The 16,525-nt window shown below is 43.6% G+C and overlaps 1 protein-coding gene across 3 annotated transcripts in view; it reads right to left on the bottom strand.

Moving 5' to 3' along the window:
* Positions 1-1,208: 1,208 nt before the first annotated feature.
* ARHGAP19 (Rho GTPase activating protein 19) overlaps positions 1,209-16,525 on the bottom strand; it is a 66,899-nt gene continuing 51,582 nt past the window's right edge. Inside the window, exons 10-12 of one of the 3 annotated variants that reach the window (XR_005067194.1) lie at positions 14,913-15,023; positions 5,159-5,440; positions 1,209-1,544 (exon numbers count right to left, since the gene is read on the bottom strand). Coding sequence is in view for 2 of the 3 variants with exons in the window: in XM_037050828.1 (XP_036906723.1) it covers positions 5,321-5,440; positions 14,913-15,023 (231 nt within the window). In the remaining variant the exon portion in view is untranslated. Of the gene's footprint in view, positions 1,545-5,060; positions 5,441-14,304; positions 14,381-14,912; positions 15,024-16,525 lie in introns of those variants that run through there. The other 2 variants (XM_037050829.1, XM_037050828.1) reach the window with 2 other exon arrangements.

Genomic DNA, 16,525 nt, shown 5'->3' with positions numbered 1-16,525 from the left:
GCATCTGGGCCCTGGATGATGCTGATAAAGGTAATGATCCACTTGGACCACAACTTGGCCGTGGCTCAACCCCAGTTTTTGTTTTTGGTTTTTGCATGTAACAGAGAAATCAAGAGGCTGGGACTTAAAAGAAGCATCTCCAGAAGCACCGCATAGGGCGCACCATAACCCCCTAGAATGGAGCTCGGGCTTCTTCGCCATTCCCATTCCCTTATGCTTCTAATTCAGGAATGTAGGTGAGAACAAAACGTGGGCAGCCCACCGCAAGGGACAAAGGCCACGGCACTGGCCTGGGCGGAAGGGGAGACCATGGGAAACTCTTCCCAGTTTTCAGTTTTCCCACCTTTCTTTCTGCTATTTAATGCATGTTGGCTTCTTCATTCCTTTCTATGATTCAAATTTTAATAATTATGTGCTCAGCACTGCGCTAGACATTTTGATTCCCTGCCCCCCCCCCAGTTTTTAGAAATCAGTCCAGTCCTTCCACTCCTTCCTCTTTTCTCCTCAGTTTCTCATGTACCATCTTGTAAGAGTCTCTCCATGCTCCACTTGCAAGGAACAGAGCCGGCTCCTTTCTTTTCAGTAAACAGTGCAAGCAGGTCCTCGGGGGAGGAGGACGGAGGGACAGGCAGCCCTGAGCAGCACCTGGCGCGGTGACTCGCGAAACAAGAGAGGGTGGGCAGGTAATGGAGTGGAGACAGCTGCAGAGCTTTCACTTTTTCCCCCTATTCCAGATTTAAGTAACTCTTTTATTATCAAAAACAACAATGTCAGCATCAATAACCTGCTGATTATAAAATTTATCCTTGGCAGGGAGAGAATTAACATCTAATGAATACTTGCCATCTGCCAGGCACTGAGGAAGGCTGGTGGTTCTCCGTATTTTAGTGGTGGAGGACTCCTCTGGGATTTTGGCAGAAGCTTTAAAATCTCTCCCTTAGAAAAATTCAAATGTACACAAAATTTTACATAGAATTACAGGGGCAGACGACATCCTCAAGTACAACCACAGACCCCAGATGAAAACCTTCTGCGCTAAGCCCTTCCGTCTGAGAGCACGGGACCACTGAGACCGGGTGCCATTGCCCCCACCTTACAGGGAAGAAGGCATACCCAAGTGACAGAAACAAGAGACAACCAGACAACCAGAGGTGTCTGAACGCTGTAACTTGCCACCCTAGATGAAAACATCATTTGGTTTTTACTACTATTGTACACATCACTATTTTTAAATGAGGAAATCAGGGTTATGTGAGAAACTGAAATCTGTGAACATTCTAAACCCAGCCGTGGGAAATCAGGGGGCTCTGAATTCCGGGAGGCTCCCATCTCACAGCCCATCAGCCGAGACTCACTGCCCCCGTGCCCACCCCTCCAGCAGGAAAACAAGCTGAAGCTTTTCTTAGAGGTTTCGTGCTCCTCAGAACAAGAGGCAGCTTCTCCGTCAATAACACCTTGATAATACTGGGGGAATTTTTTAAAAAGGCAATCTCTCCTTAAAATAATCCATGAGTCAAAATGTGAACAAAGAAACCAGTCCAAGGCTATGGATATGAAACAAAAGAAATTTAATTTCAGAATATTACACCAATAAAAAAGAAAGACAATGCATATGATTATTTCTTTACAATTATATATATATATATATATATATATATATATATATATATATTTAGGATATACAGTCAAACAAGAATAAAAAAATGGTGAGAGTTAATAGGACGTTGTTTCTCTCTAGCGCACTCGGGGATAAGTGCAAAGGCAGCTTCTGCTAAGCACAAAGGACCCTGGGGCAGGGGAGTTTTCCCAACAGGTTCTGCTGGTCCCCAAACATGTCTGGGGGAGTGCTCCCTGGCTCTTTAGCATTGGCTGTGGCCTTGCACACTCCAGTTTCCATGGTAACCCAAGCACTCAGGCTATTATGTACGCCACCTCCTCACTAGCCCCTCCATCAACTCTCAGCATTAGTTGTCTAGGAGAGCCAGGTTTTTATAGCAGTTTCAGTCTGGGTTAATTACCACTGGCCTGAAAAGCTTGCACATCTTAGCAACCCAAATCTTCCCCCGAATCTAGGGCACTCCTGCCAGATGCTGGCATCCAGGTATGGGGCTGGGTGCTGTCTTCAGCACAAAGACTTCAGGGCAGGGATGAGACTCTCATGGGGAAAGGTGTTCTACTTAGAAAAGCCTCCAGAATGACAGCCATCAGCTTCAAGCATCTGCGCAAGGTCCTGCATGACGTAAGGACACAGATGAGGTCCAGGGAAGTCTGATCCCAAAGACGGCTCCCCCAGTTATGCACGGCCACACCTCTGGTCACAGTGGGGCACAGCCCCATGGCCACAGGTTCTCCTAGAAGGCAGGATTTTAAACCCTGTCCTAATAGAGGGTCCTGTGAGGGGAGGTGAACAGAAACATTGCTTTCCAGGAGGAGAGAACAGCTCTGCTCTGGCACTCGGAAATCAACTGGCTTCCGTACGGGCCAACCAGACCACCACTCTGAACATCCAGTGGTCGCCAAAGTCAACAGCCTTGCACCGTTCCATTCCCCAAGGGGGCTCCCTCGCCAGCGCTGACTGACTCTGGAAGGGCGTTCATGGTCAAGAGCAGCTGTGGTTTCACTTGCGAGTAAGTAACAGCTCCTTTAATATGTTGGCCGTTCAGATATAATCAGTATCTCCAAATCCTTTCACTGCTGCAGTGGAGTCTTTCAAGCCAGATTCATTGGTCCCAGTGCCAAAGTCCGTCATTGTAAAAGGTAAGAAACTGGTTTTCATTGATTCAACCGGTGTGGCTCACCCAGGGCAGATCTGAGCCAATGAGGTCTGTGTTCTCACACGTGAGCCCTCTGGCACAAAACACCGCCTCGTACTGACCCATAGCAAACCCTTCACAACTGCCGCCAGGAAGAAATGCAATTTTACAAGCCAGAAGAAGAGGCATTTCCAAAGAGATTGTTCCAACATGAAAAGTAAACATTTTTTTAAATCTTATAGATTTAAGAAATTGTTAAATACTGACTCAAAAATACCCACCCACCAAGTCAGAGGGAGGCAGTACCCTTCAGTAGCAAACAGAAAGAATTTTTGTTTTTGAGTTCTCCATGAGGTTCCACAGGATTAGAACACTTACAAATCACAAGGCAGAAGGTTATGCTATTTTATTTCTTAAATTCGGATTCCAACTGGATCACAGCTTCTATTAAAAAATGACCTATCCCACCCTCAAAGCAAGGGAAAGCATGTTTAATAAATAACTTAAGTGACACACATACCCAAACACAGACATAAACTGCCAGGGACAGCATGTGCACTCGACGTCCATCTCTCTCCCCACCCCAGCACCAGAGCACCACCGACCCCACGCGATCAAAGACAGTCCCCCGATCCCAGGTGCCTCCCTCCAACAGGACCATGGAACAAACTCGATGATGGGGGGCGGGGGGTCAGGTCATGGCTCTGCTCCCTCCGCCTGAGGCCAGACCATGTCTGACAGTCCGAACCTCTCCAGGTGGGACAGACGGACCAAGTACAGAGCGAGGGGAGAACACTCCTTCAGTCTGGTCGCACCAAAAGGGATTTCCATTTGGATTCACTGACAGCTGGTACAAGGAATTCTATTTTTTCTCAACAAGGAAAAAGCCAAACAGAAACCTGTGCAACTGAAGTTGCTAATAAGGACTTTTAAGACTAAAACTGCTCTAGAGAAAGGGGCCTGTAAGCAGGTCTCTGCTCCTAACCATCAACTGTTCACAATCCATCAAATTGGAAGGCCAAACTTTATTTTATTTTTTTCTTCACAACTGCTGTTACTGCAGCAAAAGAAACAGCATATAGGAAAAGAGAGTTCACCCTAGACACAAAACCGGACTCCGCTCCCAGGATCACCTTCCATTTCAGCAGTAATGTAGCTTTTCCAATGGTCTGAACGCAGGGCAGCCAAACAGACCTTGCTCGGCAGCTGCTTCCCCACAGAAGGCCTGACTCAGCTCCAGCACATGGGCTGAGAGCAGCTGCACAGCCTCGAGGAGCAGGCACAACGGCCACCTTCTCTCTGGCCACATGCTGCTCCCCTGGCTGTAAGTATTTACACGAGATCAAAGCCACGCCACTGCTCACCTCAAACACTTGTGAACGTCACCACCCAGCCAAAGCTCCAGCTCCAGCCCCCTCTCCACATCCTCCCCGTGTGTATTACAAGGAGAGAGGCTGTGCTGCTTTCTCAGAACTCTGGTGATAAGCCGCACTGCCTCCAAATGAGCACATCCTCTCCTTCAAACCCTCTCAGCCCCGCAGAGACTGCTGCTGCGCACTTCCTCCCTCTCACCCCAGCCGGCTCTCACAGCCCGCCCTGCCCCAGGGTCCCTCAGAAGGGTGCAGTATAACCCCATCCTTAGGGGGAGTCTGGCCATTAAGCTAGCCAGCCTCATCCTAGTTACGCCCCCACTTCCACCACACACAGATATTTCAGCAAACCTCCGTTAGGCGTCAGAGACTTTGCTGGAATTACAGTGATCTGGCACAGAAGGGCTGGCCCCTCGTGGGCACCAGAGATGCTCTATGTTCAAGAGGAAACTGAACAAAGGACACAAGTTCAGCAATCACACCATTATTGGCATCACTAAGGAGAGAAGATTGGGGGAAGAAGAGAGAGTGGAGGAAAGGAGAGACACATTTAATAATTAACCTTTGTTAAAATATTAGATCATTCTGAATTCTCCTTTTTCAATACTACAAGCCAAATACCTTGCAATGTCAGGCCCAAGAAATAACAAAAACTTCCCGGGAAAGCCATGAAGTCCGTGGACACAAACGAGGCACTGAGGAGCACGGCCCCACAAGATAAAGCTTTCCCAAAGCTGCAGGTGAAAAAAAGGGAAAGACTTCCGGCTGGGAGCCCACTTCGGTTACACACACCAAAAATATCTTTTAAAAATAAACAAACAACAAATAAACAAGAAATGACAACAAAAATACCCAACACTATCAAAACAGAAAAATCCAAATTATCAGTTAAAAAATAACATCAATCTACTAGGATTGACAGTACTTAAAAAAATACTGGCAGTTGAACACAAATCTTGTATTTTTAAAAAACAAAATATGCTTAAGCAAATACATGGAATGAGCACTGGAGTCTGCCTGGTTCTACCCACTTACTGTGTGCTGTGTAAGCTGGTTGTCTGGTTAGTGGTTTCCCCACAATATTAAAAAGGAGAGAGGGTTGCTAGCACTGGTTCAGAAGGCAGAGGCTGCAGAAAACATCCAGTGAGTGGGGTTAGAGATATCAGTCAAGTCACAGGATTAATTAACTTTCACAACTCAAAACGCAGCAAGCAAGCTGCCGGTCCTAGCTTCTCCGTAAGCAGGGATGACACCAGGCCTGCTACAGAGAAAATTCTGGATGGACAACAGGAGAACTCTGGATCCTTCAGAGGAATCCTAGGTTGAAAGAAAAACAAGAGCATTAAGCACATTTAGAAATATTTCTTCTTGAAAAGCTAGGGAATCTACACTTAATATTTTCTAAAAAGTTTGATTGAGAATTGATGAATCTCCACCAAGTAAACCTCAGTTTGTCCCCTTGCTCTAATCTCAGTTCATCACATCATCTATCTTTTTTTTAAGATTTTATTTATTTATTTCTCTTTAAAGGGGAAGGAGAGAGGGAGAGAAACATCAATGTATGGTTGCCTTTTGTGCGTCCCCTGCTGGGAGTTAGCCTGCAAGGAACCGGCCTGCAACCCAGGCATGTGCCCTGACTGGGAATCGAACCGCAATCGTCTGGTTCGCAGGCCCACGCTCAATCCACTGAGCTACGCCAGCCAGGGCACATCATCTCTTTTTTAAACCACAGTTTACATTCAACATCACTCTGCACCAGTTTCAGATGTACGGCACAGTGGCCGGAAAACCGTGCAGAGTGGCCCCCCTGCCACCCAAGCACCCATCTGGCCCACACCCATTATCTTGACATAATTAACTACAGTCCCCAGGCTGCAATCTGCATCTCTGTGGCTAGTCTGCAACTACTGATTTGTACTGCTTAATCCCTTCACGCTTTTCACCCAGACCCCCAAGTCCCTCCCCTCTGATAGCTGTTAGTCTATTTTCTATACCTATGAGTCTGTTTCTATTTTGTTTGGTTTGTTCATTAGATTCCACATATAAGCAAAATCATATGGTGTTTGTCTTTCTCTGACTGGCTTACCTCACTTAGCAGAATACCTTCTAGGTCCATCCTTGCTGTAACAAAAAGTAAGATTTCCTTCTTTTTCATGGCCAAGTAGTATTCCGTTGTATAAATGGAATATTACTACACAGCTTTTTTATCCACTCATCTACTGATGGGCACTTGGACTGCTTCCAAATCTTGGCTATTGTAAATAACACTGCAATGAACACATCAGCTTAACAGCAATAACAGCTACCACTTTACTAAGTGCCTATTTTGTGCCAAACACCACTCTAAGCTCCTTATGTACCTTGTACCATTGATCCTCACAACAACCTGTGCATGACACGATGCCCTTGCCTGTTCACAGGTGAAGAATCTGTAGCCCACAACAAGTTAATCTGCCCCAAATATCAACACTAACCCAAGTGTTTTTCAAGCTCACATGATGTGGGATAATCTTTGGTAAATAAAGCTAATTTAAGTTCGGTTTAATTAAAATTGGTATGTCTTCAAAGTATCAACATTAAATATGTTTCCGTATAACACCTTTGGGGATACTAGATTCTAGTGCTATTAATTGTTTATTTTTCTTTCATTCCTTTTTCTTTTTCTTTTTTTTTTGCCATTGTTTTCGAGGTTTTCTTTACTACATGTAAACTGGACTCAATCCTTAATTCTTCTAGTTCCCTGCAATATTTGGCTACAATTCTTCAAACTAACATTTCCAGCTTTTCTCCCACCCTTCTGTCTTAGCAACACTGAGAACTAAATGGCCCTTTGCCCGGAACCTTGCAAGCTAAAGTGGGACAACTTGATATGAGCTTCAGAGAAATTACCACAGCTCATATGTGGACACTCTTCAGCCTACTGTTGTATGAGCCACTCAGAAAGGTCAGCAGAGACATTCAAACTGCAAACCAAGAAAACCTATCCCATTGCCACCACCTGCCCTCATTCTATTTGAAGATGCTTTGAACTTGGCATGGAGCAATCTTCTGGATTGGCTGCCTTAAGAACTCAGACACTGGGGTTATAATCTACTTCAATCATTAACCTTTGTTCTTTTTTTTTTCTCCATAGATATGCCTCTTACTAAATACCTGCACCACAACTTGGAGAACGCACTTGCATCACCAATTCCCAAAATGAAACACAACCGTTTTACTGAACTGACCTATTCTCAGAACTAAGAGACCGCTTAGATGACATTAAAAGCAATCTACCAACTCAGGACAGGTTCGAGTCTGCTTACACCAGATAGCTAAAGGTGTTAAAGCATTTCACAACATTACCTAAATCTTCAAACAGATTCATAGGGCCCCTGAGATCACTGACTTAGTTTCATTGCAAGACTCCTCAAGTTTGGGACAATGACTACAGGCTAGATTTCAAATTACTGCCTGTGTTAATTATTACAGAATTCGCTATTATAATCCTATTTAGATGTATACTTTCTGGGTTACAACATGCCCTTCTACCCCTGACTTTTAAGGTATCAGCTACCCAGGCAGTTAAAGTCCTTGCCATTAACTCTGATGCCTCAGCAACATGGTGGACGGCAGTGTTATTCCTGACAGCTACTTTTCCTTTTGGTAATGCAAGTGTCTGACTTAAGCTTTGATTGCTGAGGCAGCCATTTCAAAGAAACATCCACTTCAAAGACAGCTCTCTCCAGTGAACGCATGGCCAAGCCACAATGAGCAGATAAAGAGCCAGGCCCTCTCCCCTCGAGGCTCCTATGCTTTAGAGATATTGATTTCAGTAAGTGACCATTTGGGCCATATGTTTTTTCTTTTCTTACCCTTTAAATTCACTCATATGTCTTAAATTCACCAATGAAGACTGAGTTCACGAAACCCTAGGCCCCAACAAAAGCAGAACTCTAGACCAATGCGCGCTCTCTCTCTCTCCCCATGGCCTTACTATATGGCCTGAGGTGGGCTGTGTAATTCTAGGTCTTGTAAGTAGTAAACCTTTTTCCCCCCAAAATTTCCTGATGGTAATCCCTGAAGGGTATCTTGGGCCAATCCAACCACAACACTGGTTAGTGATAGGCCGAGACCAGCACAATACAGCACCGGTACCTCCTGGACACAAGGCATGGCCACCACTTAGAGGAAGAGAAGAATAAATGACAGGAGGCCACGAGTATATCCCTAAGTCTGGCCTCTGCCTTCTAAAAGACAGACCAGTTGCAGACAATACATGTGAAGCAAGCATTTTAGTTTACTTGGTGTAGTCAGTAAGAATTCAAAGGAACAAGTACACCCGAATGGGTTAGCTAAAGAAGGTTTCGAAGAGGAGTTGTGGTTTAGGCTGGGCTTTGAAGAAAGAGCCTCTATTTATTTTTAGTTGAATTTATTGGAGTAACATTGATTAATAAATTAGAATGAGTAAGATTATTTTTTAATTATATTTTATTGATTATGCTATTACAGTTTTCCCAATATTTGCCCCTTGGCCTCCTTCCACACAGCACCCCCATTCTCTCAGGCAATCCCCCCACAACAGTGGGGGATTCATGTCCATGGGTCAGTTCTTTGGCTACTATATTGTAGCCAAATGTACTTTACATCCTCAGGGCTATTCTGTAACCACCTATTTGTACTTCTTAATTCCCTTAGCTCCTCACCCATTTCCTCACAGCCCCTTCCTATCTAGCGACCTTCAAAAGGCTCTCTGTATCCATGATTCTGTCTCTGTTCTTGTTTGCTTAGTTTGCTTTTCAGATTCAATTCTTGATAAATATGTATTTATTGCCATTAAACTGTTCATAGTTTTGATCTTCTTTTTCTTAAGTAAGTCCCTTTAATATTTCATGTAATAATAGTTTGGTGTTTGAAAAGATACACAAATTGGCAAGCCTTTAAGCATACTCATCAAGAAAAAGAGAGAGGACCCCAAAAGTAAATAAACAAATAAATAATGGTTTAGTGATGATGAATTCCTTTCATTTTTTTCTTGTCTGGGAAGCTCTTTATCTGCCCTTCAATTCTAAATGATACCTTTGCTGGGTAGAATAATCTTGGCTATAGGTCCCCACTTTTCATGATTTTGAATATTTCTTGTCAATCCCATCCAGCCTGCAAAGTTCCTTTTGAGAAATCAGCTGACAGTCTTATGGGAACTCCCTTGTAGGTAACTAATTGCTTTTCTCTTGTTGTTTTTAAGATTCTCTCTTTTCGCCCTGGCTGGTGTAGCTCAGTGAATTGAGCACTGGACTGCAAACCAGAGGGTCATTATTTCAATTCCCAGTCAGGGCACATGCCTGGGTTGCAGGCCAGGTCCCCGGTTGGGGGCCATGTGAGAGGCAACCACATATTGATGTGTCTTTCCCTCTCTTTCTCCCTCCCTTCCCCCTCTCTAAAAATAAATTATTTTTTTTTAAAATGAGTGAATGCAATCAGAAACTTAAAAAATAAAATTAAAAGAAAGGAAAAAAAGATTCTCTCTTTATCTTTAACATTTGCCATTTTAATTATGATGTGTCTTGGAGTGGGCCTCTTTGCATCCATCATAATTGGGACTCTCTGTGCTTCCTGGGCCTGCATGCCTATTCCCTACACCAAATTAGGGATGTTTCTTTAAATTATTTTTTCAAATAGATTCCTAGTTTCTTGCTCTTTCTCTTCTCCTTCTGGCACACCATGAGGAAAATGTTGGACCTCTTGAATTTGTCCCAGAGGCTACTTATACTTTCCTCATTCTTTTTTCTTCTTGTTCTGACTGGTTGTTTTTTACTTCCTTACGTTCCAAATCATTGATTTGATTCTCAGCTCCATCCATTCTACTGTTGATATCCTATATATTGTTCTTTATTTCCATTAGTGTATCCTTTGTTTCTGACTGTATCTTTTTCTGCTGTTCAGGTCCTCACTAAGTTCCTTGTGCATCCTTATAACCAGTGCTTTGAACTCTGCATCTGATAGATTACTTATCTCCATTTCCTTTAGCTCCTTTTCTAGAGTTTTGACCTGTTCTTTCATGTTGGCCATGTTTCTTTGTCTCCTCATTTTGGCAGCCTCCCTGTGTTTCTATGTATTAGTTAGAGCTGCTATGACTCCATCTTGGTATCATGACTTAATGTAGTAGGAATCCTATAGGGTCCAGTGGCACAGCCTCCTCTATCACCCAAGCTGGGTACTCAAGGTGCACCCTCTGTGTGAGCTGAGTACACCTTCTTCTTGTAGTTCAGCCTTGATTGCTGTTGGCAGGTCAATGGGGGAGATTTACCCAAGCCAGTCAGCTGCAAGAACTGGCTGTAACCACTGACCACCAATCTCCACCCTCCATGGAGGATCAGCTGTGTGGGGCAGGGTGGTGGTGCTCCGATGTGGTCTGTAGCTGTCCACTGGGTGCACTGGCCCTGGGGTTCCCCAGGTGGTGCAGGCAAAGGTCAGCCACCACCTACCTTTTGCCAAGGGCCACCCAGCATGAGCTACAAAGCAGTCTGCAGATGGCTGCCACTTGTGCTGGGCTTGGAGGTTCCCAGGTGAAGCCAAGCTGTGAACCTAGGCTAGCTTCAGCTAGTGCCAGGCATGCATCCACTTAGCAAGAGATATGGGGGCTAGGGGCTGGCTGAGGCCAGCTATTGCCTATTTGAGAGGACTTAGAAAGATTGGCCAAGACAAGCCATTCATATGGCAAAGCCACTGTTAACAGCTTGGATGGGCCCATAAATTAGGTGGTGTAGAGCCTCAGGGAATCACCAGGGCTGAGCAAACCGTGTAAGCCAGGTTGATGGAGTCTCAGATATGGCATCCACCTATAGGCTCTATGGTTCTATGGGGGGGGGGGGAATGTCAGNGTGTGGGGGGGGGGGGGATGTCAGAAAAGGAACAATGGTCTCTGCCTGCCATTCTGCATTCTGCCTGGGAGAAAGCTGTTCCCTAGCTCTCACCCTGATGCCAGACACTGCAGTTCCTCCCTGTGTGCCACTGGTGCTTTTCAAGCTGCCACCCTGGTGCTAGAGCTCAGAGGGAATGAGTCTGAGTAAGTCCATGTGTGAGTCCTTTAAGAGGAACTACTTGGGAATCCAGTAGCTTCTTCCACTGACTCAATCCTCACTGGTTTTTATAGCCAGACGTTATGAGAACTTATCTCCCTGACACTGGAACTCTGGGCTGAGGTGGCTGGTGTGGATCTCAGACCCCTCATTCCTGAGATATCCTTTCTGGATTTTTATCCACCACATGTGGATGTGGGACCAGCCCATTCCACATCTCCATGTCTCCACCCTCCTACCTGTCTGGATGGATGTAGTTTCTTTAATTCTGTAGTTGTGGGACTTCCATCCAACTTGATTTCTGATGGTTCTGAGTGATGGTAGTTGAGTTGTAATTTTGATGTGGTTGTGTGAGGAGGCGAGCCGTGTTTACCTATGCTGCCATCTTGACCAGATGTCTAGAATGGGTAAGATTCTGACTGCTGAAATTAATAAGTGCATGCCTGTACTCATACATACACTCTCACTCACACACACACTTTAATACTCTAAATAGCAGAGACCGACAATAAATAAATATAAAGGTCTTTAGTAGTAGCATACAAGAATCACTTAAGAACCCAACACCCTGGCCTCCAGGTACAGGGAGAGGACCGTTTGCCTTTCTTAATCAAACTGTCACCCTGAATCAACTCCATGACTCACCAGATCAGCAACTTGTTTTGAGCAAGGACACTCCCCATCCCCAAAAGATACGTAGGTACTAATTCAGTGGTTCTCATCTGGAGGGGATTTTGTCCCCTTCTCCCCAGAGGACTTGGTAATGTCTGGAGGCATTTTGGGTGTCACAGCTGGGAAAGGGTGCTAGTGGCATCTAGTGGCTAGAGACCAGGATGCTGCTAAACGTCAGACTGCACATGACAGCCCCACAGCACAGAATTACTGAGTTCCAGTTTGAGAAACTCTGTGCTAAATACATGCCTTTTTGGAGTACTATAAATGATGTAAATTACACTACCTTCTTCAAAAAATATTTGTTCCTTTTCTAAAATCACCATCAATAAAACTGAGGGTTGTATTCATTGTGTAAAAAAAAAAAAGATGATGCAATTCAATCTGTGGGATTGGAGACTGCAGAGAGTTTATGTATATGGAGATGCAGTTATCACACAGGGAGCAGAACTGAGCTGTTGAAGGAGACCAAGCTACTAAGAGGGGGAAAAGTAAGGGCAAAGGTGACCTAAGAACTTAAGGCAGAGTTCTGAAAAGCACAAAAAGGTGGAGGTGCAGTAGCTGACTCTCAAAAATGACAGTCAGCTACTGCAAAGCAGGAAGAGAACTAAAGAGGAAGGAGGAGAACAAGAATAGTGTAACATCATGGCAGCCAAGGAAGGCATTCCGAGATAGAGGAAGTGACCAGGGAGAGAGCATGATGAAAACGCCATTGCCTAATCCTATGGAAGGTCATTCTTTATCAGTGGGCCTCAACTTTGCTGAATCACTAACATTTTTGAGAATTTAATAAAAAAATACATATTCTATCCTCCAGAAAAACACACAAATGAGCCTATATATGAAATTACATCAACAGTACCAGAAACTGTATTAGAGCTTTATGAAGTCCACAGTTAACAGGTCAAGCATCCCTGCTCTAAAACTTCTTGGTAAATTATTATATTAAACTGGCTTGTTTTTTTAACATATTTCTTCCAAAAGCAGAGTTGTCAATAATAGAAAAATTTAACTATTTCTTGATTATCTTTAAAAATGAGACCTAGCTGATGTGGCTCAGTGGATTGAGTGCTAGCTGCGAAACAAAGGGTCACTGGTTCAATTCCCAGTCAGGACACATGCATGCCTGCGTTGTGAGCCAGGTTCATGGTAGGGGGTGTGCAAGAGGCAATCACGCACTGATGTTTCTCTCCCTCTCTCTCTCCCTTCCTTCCCTTCTCTATAAAAACTAAATATGAAATCTTGAAAAAAAACATTAAAAAAATGAAAGCAACAAAAGATGTAACTGATACAAAATAATCCTTCAAAAATACCTTATGCTTGGTTATGACTTATGGATATATAGGGAGAACTATTTAGACACACATAACTCAAATACCAAACATGCCTCAATCAAAGAGCCCAGCTAGAAATCAGAAGCTAGGCAGAAAGAAAAGAGTTCAGATAATTCATTCAAGGATAAGTAAGGAGACTGTACTGAAATCTAATCTTTTAGAACACTATAAGGATGTATCCATAAATACGGGGCTTTTGTTCTCTTTCTATTGCTGATGTCTCAACAGTAATTATGCTCAAGTCTCAGAGATAAAATGAGCCTGTCAAACCAAAGATTACTTCAGCTGCCACACAAGCTTAACAAAACAAGATCAAGTCTCATCCCTTTGCCTCTAGTAACAGTTATAACCACTTGTTTATCCTTACATAGTCACAATGTGCTACCAAAACGTTACTTCAATTGAGCCTCAGAAGAAGTCTCTCAAGTAGATACAACTACGATCCTCCTTTTCAGAGGAGGACACAGGCTCCGAGAGGGTGGATGGTTTTCCCCGGCCAGAGGAATGACTCCAGTCAGGTCTCACTACAAACCCCCTGGTCTTTCCAGTAAAACACATGGCTTCCTCAGAGGAAAGCACAGCAGCTGTTGCCTTTTGCCAGAAAAACCTGGGCAACCAGCAGTCCCAGCACTAAATAGTCCTCTTTGTCCTAAACCTCAAAAACATCCTGTATATGACTGCCAGCATCTGTCGGCAGGAGCTACCTACCTGGAAAGCCTCACTGAATAAACAAAGCTGAAGTCCACAGCCAATAGGGGAGTAACTATTCCATGTTTGCCGAGCGTATCTGTACTTGGTTTCACAAATTAGTTAACATTTGCTTTTAATTTGTTTAACAAGTACTCTGAAGATACTTTACATGTGTCCCATCTGTCCAAGAATATAGGGAGTGGGCAGGCCTGTGTTCACAGCTCGGCCCTTCAGCACCTGGGACAGTGCTGAGTAGATGCTCGATAACCATCTGCTATGTAAACTCAAGGGCAAGGTCCCAGCCTTGTAATTTTCACATTGTTTCTAACTACAACCATACCACACTGGGAATTTTTAAAATGCTACTGACTGACTAGATGCAGAAAGGAACTATGTTCAGTAAGAACACAGCAATTACAGTTAGTACCTTTTTTCCCCTCTTTCTTCCCCTCAGACCAGTTCAGTGTTGGTGTTGTCACGACAGCTGGAGACCCAGGAAACAGCTGTAACAAGAACATTTCATAGTAGCTTCAATCCTCTATGGCATTCCTATAGACAGGCTTTGCTAACAGAGGAATTATTTACTGGTTCTATTTCAATGTGAAGAGTTTTACTGACATATTTATATCTCCTTAAACTTAACTGGTTTTCTTGCTGGCTTAATGAAGTAACCATGCCTGGGATACTCTGGAGGACTTCTCCACGGGTAACGCAGTGCCAGGCCGCCTGGCTCAAACGCGACCCACCCCGTGCAGTCTCCTAGTGAAAAGTGCTCCCTCCAGCACTTCTACATTCATAGAGCTATTTCACTGTATTTGTCTTCTTTGCTTATGATTGGCCCTGTCTTCCTTGAACTCAAAATGTTTGTTGAATGAATCTATAAACACCTATAGAAAGATGACAGTATAAATAAAAGGACTAATTGAGAAAAAGATGTAGTTTACTAAGAAACACAAAGAGAAGGCAGTGTATCCATCATCCTCCTTTCTACAAATGCGCACATACAAAGACGAAGTACACAGAATGGTATCTTACTAAGCGCAGATTTTCTTTGCTGGCTCCCTTCAGTTCACCAGTGGCTAGAGATTCCGGAGTAGGGGCCTTGTTCTTCTTTTCTGACATCACTTGATTTCCCAGGACCTTCCGCTGATTAAGGAAGAGAAAATATTTGATTTATAAATGTCTGCTCTACCTCTATTACAGCTATTCTGGCCTTAAACACCAGTTTCTTTGGTTAAGAAAATCTCAGCTTCCTGATAAATTCTCCCAGACCATCTTACACGAGGGAGGGCAGGCAAACTATGTTATAAAAAAAGAGAAAAAGAAAATCCTGAAATTATCACCTGCCTTTAGGCAATCACTTTACCTCTACATTTAAAAAGACTGCCGTGTTAAAAGCAACTTTACAGTTGACTTAAATGCGCTAATACAGGCAATCACAGTATGCTTGAGAACATAAAAGAAACACCAATTACTTACCTGCACAATTTCTTCTCCAGACACGTTATCTCTGGCACTTAATTAAGAGTCCTCCCCTCCCCTCCCAACTCAAGAACACTTATACTGTGTCCTGCTTCGCCTTTGCTTTCCTGTCGAGTCCTCACCCAGAGCTGGGAAATTTGGAGAACTTCTCTAAGACTTTCTAACACAGCCACAAGAGGGTACAGGCCTTCTTAGAGGTCACATGACCTCACGGACATGCAGAGCGAGACTAAAAGCCCTTTCATCTCTGAATAGCTTCGAAGTTGGTGTGACCTAATGTAACAGCTGGCAGTAACAATTCTACCATTTTTGGAGAAATCTTCCCTTTTTGCTTCTTAGGGAATAATTTGAATTCCAAAAAAAGAACATATGAAAACTAGAACATTAAATCCTACAATATAAATATTACCAGCAATACTCAGAATGTTCTGATGTGATAAATTAGTTACATGAGAGAAATTTTGGAGGAAAAAGTCTAACCTTCCTCACCCCCCCAAAAAGGAATCAAAGCAGGATACAAATAAAATAGGTAAAACAGAAATGTTGAACTACTCCTTCCAGAAGTCAGACAGCACCCCAGGGTAAGCTGAATTAGGGATGCCGGGGGCCAAAGGCCTGGCTGTAAAGCCCCCAGTGAACTTTTTAAAAGACATTTCGCTCCACTGGCATTGAGCTGAAACCTACATCTATTACTAGCCCCCAAGCCTCTTCACTTACAATGAAAACACTTTACCCTTCATTTTACAAAATGTACTAATATTTGTGTTTAAAATTATTGTTCTAAAGTGCTTTTTATACTGACAGAATTATAAACTCCTTTGTAATTCTTAAGTTCTAAATTCCCTCTCAATAAAGTAGTGGGCAGCTGCCAAAAGGATGCAATATATTTACATTTCAAGCAACAATTAGCAACACACCTAAAACCAACTGCAGCAAAGCTCACTATGAAAAGAAAACTACACCCATCTAACTTCAGTTAAAGAAACACTGGTCTGACCGACAAAAACTTTTCTTTGACTATAGCTTTTCTTGCTATCAATCATCCCCACACAGGGAAGTCAGAGAGAATGACAGACTTCCAAGTAAAATGAACCATGGATGACCATTTTATCTGCCACATCTAAGCCGGTGAATGGATGTCTGCGGTTCCAACAGAGGTAATTTCT

The sequence above is a fragment of the Sturnira hondurensis genome, unplaced genomic scaffold (assembly GCF_014824575.4).
Source record: "Sturnira hondurensis isolate 20B ecotype Veracruz unplaced genomic scaffold, ASM1482457v3 Scaffold0006849, whole genome shotgun sequence".
Classification (NCBI taxonomy): domain Eukaryota; kingdom Metazoa; phylum Chordata; class Mammalia; order Chiroptera; family Phyllostomidae; genus Sturnira; species Sturnira hondurensis.
This window is presented reverse-complemented; position numbering and strand designations above follow the sequence as displayed.